Raw genomic sequence first — 7497 nt, forward strand, 5'->3', positions numbered from 1 at the left:
GTGCTCATCCTCCTGCTGACAAACAGACATAACAATGATTTGTAATGCCTGAAAACTTGTTAAATGTGTTTAGGTGGGCAAAAGGTGGCGTGCTACTGGAGGGGGCCAGAGAAAGTGTGTTTGTCACCACAGCAGATCACTCCTTCTTCACCGAGCCCGTGTCCTGTCAAGTTTTCAACGCTGTGGGAAGCACCAACGTCAGCATCCTGGTGGACGTGCACTGTGAGTAGAGTGCAAACACTCCTGAGCCGAGTGGGGATGATATGTATGTGTTCTAGTGGCTATATTTGTCAGTATTTGTTTGAAGAGCCACACTGCATTTATTTTGTCACTACACTGTAGTCGTGTATTGTGCAGAATAAATTTGCATGGATTCTGTATATTCTGTTCTCTCAGTTCTGTCCAGTTTATTTCAACAAAGCCTTATGGAATTTGTTGACAAAGCCTAAACAGCAAAGTAAATATGAAGAATGAATAAATAAAATTGCAGCAATATGGAATTAAAGAACTAGTTAATGAAAGCAACTATTGCTGAAATTAAATGAATCCAGAAATATACAGAATCCGAAAAGAGAAGAAAGAAAAAGAAAATATACTGTATGTTAATCACAGTACATAGAATTAAAGGAGAGACAGGGAAATGTACCACACTAAAATATGTATTGTGTTATGATAAGAAATATTCTCCTCCCAGCTATATGTTTCAGTTTCAGTCATCCTTTTCCATCTAACCACATTTTTTAGGGCCACTGGATGATCCCCAAGTCTGTATTTCATAAAAATGTGTCTGTGTACTTTGTTTCAGTTGGCCCAATTCTGGTAGTGGAGCCCAGGCCAGTTACAGTAGATGTGGACTCTGACGTCACTCTAAACTGCAAATGGTCAGGCAACCCCCCTCTTACCCTCACCTGGACCAAGAAGGGCTCCAACATGGTGAGAACAAAGCATCAAACCTTTCCCTGACCTTTGACCTTAAACATTTTTTATTCATGTCTAATTTGAGTTATTAGTTCACTGAAATCAAATTTATTCCCACAAGAACAAGTCAGAACTAAACATACTGGGGTAAATCCCACTCCTGGAACTAAACCTCGATCCCAGCCTATATTAATGTCCAAGACCCAGACTTCATAAATGTTTGCACAGTTGTAAAGCAGACGACTAGAGTGAGACTTCGTCTTCATATCTTGAATCTTTAATTCATGCCTAACAAGTTAAGAAAAGCTCCAGGAAAAAACTAATGGAGCCTGCTGAGTAAATCAACATGTTTTATGAATTAAATATAGATCTCCTCCCTCCCGCCCTCTTTTCAACATTTCTCCCTGTCTGTCTATCTCCACTCTCCACCTCACAAACCTACTATCCTGCTTTTATGCTTACAGTACTTACAGTATGCTTGTGTATGTGCGTCCAGGTGCTCAGCAACAACAACCAGCTGTATTTGAAGTCAGTGAGCCAGGCCGATGCGGGTCAGTATGTCTGCAAGGCCATCGTGCCCCGGATTGGAGTGGGAGAGACTGAAGTTACACTCACAGTCAACGGTCAGTAACTATCCAATTACTCTGCTATTAATAACAGTGCTGCTATTAGCAAAAACTATTTTAAATAATGTAGAAGAGATCTTCCTACGCACAGCAAAGCCCTGTTTCTGTGTCGAACATGGAAGATGAATAATGAAACCACTTGGACCTCCATGATGTGTTTGTTTAATCTAGAATCATCCAGTATGTATCTGTGTCTCTCTCTCACAGCTGAAGTCACTGAATGTAAAGTAGAGTGCTGCATGAGCCTTGTATTTATGTCGATCCGGCTTGATTCATTCCAGCCCAAGCTTGACCCAAACCCAGCAGATAATTTTTCAGTCCTTAACAGGCCCAAAGCCAATGTCTCAATGTCAAAACTCTCTCCCCGAGAGAGCAGCAATTACTTAATAAATCACAACTGATTCACCAAGAACACAATAACGAAAAAGGAGTTCACAAATCTTCGCCAGCTGACAATGTGCCTGCTCAAACTGAAAACGGGGAGAGCGACATTCATTGGCACGTCCTTGTGAAATATGTGTTGCTGAAAGCTTGATGAGCTGATGACTACTGTTGCAATTCTTCACTAACTGGACAATATGTTAATACAGTTGATTCAAACGAAAGTATTTGCATCATCTTTTCCTTTCTCGAGACTGTAGCAGAGCAAAGTTAATGGATGGCACAACACAGCTAATGTGTTCGCTTTCTCTGTTTTAGGTTCTCCAGCTGGGTTTATATATATCTTGAAGCAAGAGGTTAAGCTGGACCTGCCATAGATATTTGTGGCCTAGGTTTTGATTTATACTTCAGCATCAGATTTCAACTGTTCACCACCACAATACAAAACGCATCATACATTATCAAGCCATACTGCACGTTAATTATTCCCCACAGTAATTGTGTTTACATTATTCATTTACTTTGTGATGGTTCACATGTCATGTTACATCCAGGTAAATGTTATTTTTCCTCAACACCTTGCTGAATAGGCTACTACTGCTGTTCATTTGCTCTGTTTATGTTCTTTAATTCATTATGCAATGTGAGCGACAATATTCACAATATTCTTTGCTAGATGTGTGTTACGGAAAAGCTACAGATGAGTCTTTCATCCACTTGTTCATGCTATATCTACTGCTGCCATAGCCCTGTCATTTTGTTTGATTTTTTAGGACGCAAACATTATCTATGGTGTAGCATAAGGTGTACAAGCAAGACAATTTACAATTGGTCAAGAGTGTGAATTCCAGAGTCAAATTCACCAAATACTTCACTGCAAAGCCCCACATATAATTTGAAATTCTGTTAAAAAGTTTGGAGAGACCGATTCCAATTTTGTCCTAGCAATTTAATAGTGACTGACTTATCAGTCAACACAAGCTGTTGCTTAAAGCTTTATCATTTGATTCTAGCTCTGGATCATGAAGATGATAATCTACAACCCTCTGATTGGCTCGGTTGTTTTTCCAACTGGGAAACCGACATCACTGAGCAGATCACTTTGAATTGCTGAAAAATTCATAAATGCAGGCATTGGTTCAAACACCTGGAACCAGGCTATCACATTGTCAAATATGGTGTAAAATGTTCCAGTCTTCTCACTGGTGGTAATGACTTGTTGATTTGTTGTTAAGTTGATTTCTTGTGTGCTTCTTAAAACATATTTTTTGTTGTAGTAATCCTCTTATTTCTCTGTTTAAGGCCCCCCCATCATCTCCAGTGATCCAGTCCAGTATGCTGTCAGAGGAGAGAGAGGAGAGATCAAGTGTTACATCGCGAGCACCCCCCCACCTGATAAGATTGTAAGTCCATCCTTGGAAGTTGTAATCTGCTGCAGAGGTGCTCGACCGTTTACAGATAACATCTGCCTCAGACAGAATCCTGATCACAACAAGTCCTTGTCCTCCCCCCAGAAAACGAAATGATTTTTACTTCTTCCTCTTCAGCTCGTGTTACTAGCTAAACGATTAGCACAAGTGGCATTGTTCTCCAACTGTGTCATGAGTATGTGAGAACGATCTGTTCCTCCTCTGTGGTGGAAGGTGTGACTCATCAAAAACAGCTGGTGTAGTGTTTGGCTGAAATGAAAGAGGAGACACACAGTACTGTACACATGTTCCACTGAAATGCTGGAAGATAGAAGATTAGATACAATAAATCATGAAAAACGGAGAACACGGCTTCCAGTGTTAACAGTGTAATGTGTGGATATATGAGTACATTACATTGGGTTTTTTTTTAAATGTGGAAATATTTATTATTGAAACCCACATCCAGCTAATCATCAAAATCAGCTCACCACAAGAATCTATACAAGGTGTTATGATTGCCATGTTTCTACAGTAGCACAGAATAGCCAAACTGAACACTTTCTTTTCCATGTTTTGTGGCCAGCGTAGTTTCTTCTTCACACTTGGAAGGGGAGGGTGAGGCAAGTTGGTTGCAATCTGCCCCTAAACCCTACTTGCTTGTTCTTTAAAGGAACACTTATACTGATTTTCACCAGGATTGTATCAATTAAAAAGAATGAATCACATAAAATTCTACAAATGGTGGCCTTAAGACCATTTATCGTAACAGCTACGTTCACCAGAAAAGGGTCATCTATACCATCTTGATTTAAGTATGAATTGCACCTATCAGCCAAAACCGTTCCATTTCAGTGATCCCTTTCAAAGTGGTAACCATCTTTTCTCTGTAAGAAAGCGTTCACACAGATTGCCTCAGCAGCAAACTGTAATAGAATATCCTCCTGAATGTGCCTTAACTGCAGAACTGTAAGCAGTTTTTTCATTCCTGCCTTTTCTTGAAGTCGCTGAGTGCAATACTTGATCAAACTACAGTTTAATATAAAGTGGCTGTGCATTATATAGGTTACAAAATAAGTGGTATGGTATGTGATATAAACCCAAAAAAGAAAGGGAAATACCAGAATGCTCACAAATCACAGAAAGAAGCCAAAATGGAAATAAATCCAGTAAAGACATTTGAGTTTGAAGGCTAGAGTGAGCGAGAGAGAGTGTGAGGGTGAAATAGATTGAAATGAGAGGGAGAGAGATGGAGGGAGAGAAAAATTCTGTACCTTTCAGCGTCAATTATCCAATTGTGCATTGCCGACATGACAGAAATCAGAGCTTTTAGGAAGCTTCAGCCCCCTTGCTGCACTGGCAGAGAGCTTAGAGCGTATAATGTGATACGACATTATAGTCTCGGCTTAATGCAGAGACACAAGGACTTATAAAATATGGAGTATGGTGCTGTGTGTGTGTGTGTGTGTGTGTGTGTGTGTGTGTGTATGTGCATGCGCGTAAAAGAGGCAATGAGAAATTGAGAAAGAGACAGAAATACAGACATTGGTGGTGCAACAAAATTATTGTGAGGAAAAGAGATAAAGAAAGAAAGCAAGGGATTCTGAGAGGCAGACTGCAGAGACAGAAAGACACATTATGTAAGACTGTCAGAGGAAAATAACTGAAGATTTGGTCCCTTTTTAAAATAATTCTCCTTCATCAACTCTTGATCGCTTCATCCTTTTTCATTTTTTCAAACCAGGTTAAAAGGTACATTAGCCCAACATATATGTATGTATATTTGATATTGCCATGCTACATATTTAATACCCTCAAATTTCTACCTACCCAGATTTTAAGTAGAAAAACCTGCTTGAGTTTTTATCACTCATGTACACTTGCTGCACTCTTGTGTGTGTGATTTATTTGTGAGGAATTTCTTTCTTTCTCAGCCTAAAAAGTTGCTGCACACATTTTAATTAGGCATATACTGCACTGCAAAAAAAAGTTGCCAAGGTGTGAGAATATAATTTGTTTTGCTTAAAATATATTTCCTGCCTGGACTTGCTTAACCTTTCTGAACACCATCCACAATCTGTTTGCTGGATGTTTCGTTGCGATTATTTGTGTGTGTGTTCGTGTCTGTGTGGTTAATCCTACGTAAGATAAGATAAGGTGAAATTAGCATTATTGATCCCTGAGGGGAAATCGGGTGATTGCAGCAGTAAAGAGTGTAGTGAAAATCAGACAAATAAAACATATTGGAAATTGCGCCTTCACTATGCTAATACAGAGCTCCTATCAGCCCTATCCTGCTGTGTTGATTAGGAAAAGATTTATAGATTTACAAGCGTTTCAGTGTACAGATGTACCAAGCTATTAATCTTAGCTCAATCCTAAATTGACATACGGCTGCTTTACCATTATAATGCAATCCTTTTTAAGTGGCAGATCACATGGCGTGAGGATGAGAGCAAGTCTTACCTACAAAGTGCTTTCTAGTGACCTGCAACCATTGATCTCATATATCTGTTCATAACTGAATGTTAAAATAATGATACAACTTAATATACAACTTTTTAAACAACACACAAAATAGACCACACTGATAAAAAACACAACATCACGTCAAAAAGAATTTAAAGGCTATAATTAGTAGAACAAATGTACAATTAGATGTATAGGTACAACCTAGGTAAAAGAAGAGCAGTATTAAATAATCCTTCTGAAATGTGTGTCTCAGGTTTGGGCATGGAAGGAGAACGTGTGGGAGAAGGAGAAGGGCACCCTGATGGAGAGGTACACTGTGGAGCAGAGTAAACCTCCGTCCCAGGGTGGTGCTGTCCTCTCCACGCTCACCATCAACAACGTCATGGAGTCTGACTTCCACTCGCCCTACAACTGCACCGCCTGGAACTCCTTTGGACCCGGCACCATGATCATCACCCTGGAAGAGACGGGTATGGAAAAATTTGGCTGCGCAACACAGTCATCATGTCATAGTTAGTTACCCAGTTAATGAGTGAATTTTATTGTGTTTGTCACCATAATAGAGCAGATTAAGATAGATCAAACAAAAATTGCTAGCCGGGCCCTTGCTCCTGAAGTATCATTAACATCATGTCATCTGGTGTTGGTCCATTTTAAAAGGCAAATTAGTTGACAACAGCTAAACAAGTGTTCACGGCAAATGATATTAGTGACAAGGACCATCATGCCGTACCCAAGGGCTTTGTAAATGAAAGGTGCTGTGTGTGCTACCACTGGTGGCACTGTTAAGCAATGTTTTGACAGTGGGTCCATGTTTTTTTGTATGCCAAATCCAGATACAGCACTCAAAGATGGCTCCCATTCATTCTAATAAACAGAGTGAGGCTGACTTTATCAAGTCAAGAGCGAGTATTCAACTATCTTAAAGTATCCGTGGTTATACCTGCATATCGACATTTGGTGGCAGTACAGCAATGGTAGTAGAGACTGAATGGACAGAGAGAGCGCTGCTACGAAGAATAAAACAGTGAATCAGCCGTTATGTTCTTAAACACATCTGCACAATCCTGCAGAAGGTGTTTTTATGCTGGGCCAGCACTGGAGAGCAGGAGAGAAAGACGCAGACAGCAATCTGCTCTCTACGTATTTATAGCGTCCCTCACACCCTGCGCACTGCCCAAAGGTTGATGCCCAGAAACGTCCCGCACAAAACAACATAATAAAATACAGGCAGAGGGAAGGGTCGCAGATACAGACACCACCATACACTTCTAATGGGTCATAAGTGATGATTGAGAAGGGATAGTAAGCTCCATCTCTACATTGCATGCTAGAAGTGTGTAGACTGTAATTTGTTTGATTATAGCCCTCAACCCTAAACCCTCAACCCCTAAGTCCACGATGGATCTCATATGTCTCTGGAAGCACGCTCCTTTGTCTCTTACACAAACGGAAATGCCTTTGAGCAACATTATTACGCAGCAGCCTCAGCTGAAGGACAGACGATAGAGCGTTATAAGTCCATTCTGGATGGTTACGCCTTTTATTTTGAGAACTTGGTATGTCACATTACATTGAGAAAATGATTTCTTCATGCTCTGTCAGTCTTATCTGGCTCTTATTCTTTCAGCTGTCAGATTTCCCAAGCTTCAGAAAATCTACCAAAACATCTTGGACAGAGAGAGAGAGAG

The 7497-nt window shown here is 40.2% G+C and overlaps 1 protein-coding gene and 1 long non-coding RNA gene across 3 annotated transcripts in view; one reads left to right on the forward strand and one right to left on the reverse strand.

Moving 5' to 3' along the window:
- Positions 1-1508, reverse strand: part of LOC118334712 — a 3445-nt gene extending 1937 nt beyond the window's left edge. Inside the window, exon 1 of the long non-coding RNA XR_004797025.1 lies at positions 1390-1508. This is a non-coding gene — a long non-coding RNA (uncharacterized LOC118334712). The remainder of the gene's footprint in view (positions 1-1389) is intronic.
- kirrel1b (kirre like nephrin family adhesion molecule 1b) overlaps positions 1-7497 on the forward strand; it is a 70468-nt gene that overhangs the window by 52021 nt on the left and 10950 nt on the right. For both annotated transcript variants that reach the window (XM_035670751.1, XM_035670752.1), the window contains exons 7-11: positions 74-222; positions 806-933; positions 1415-1541; positions 3228-3328; positions 6060-6276. In XM_035670751.1, the coding sequence (XP_035526644.1) occupies positions 74-222; positions 806-933; positions 1415-1541; positions 3228-3328; positions 6060-6276 (722 nt within the window). The remainder of the gene's footprint in view (positions 1-73; positions 223-805; positions 934-1414; positions 1542-3227; positions 3329-6059; positions 6277-7497) is intronic.

Source organism: Morone saxatilis, unplaced genomic scaffold (assembly GCF_004916995.1).
Source record: "Morone saxatilis isolate NCDOM2014 unplaced genomic scaffold, NCSU_SB_2.0 Contig23, whole genome shotgun sequence".
NCBI lineage: Eukaryota > Metazoa > Chordata > Actinopteri > Moronidae > Morone > Morone saxatilis.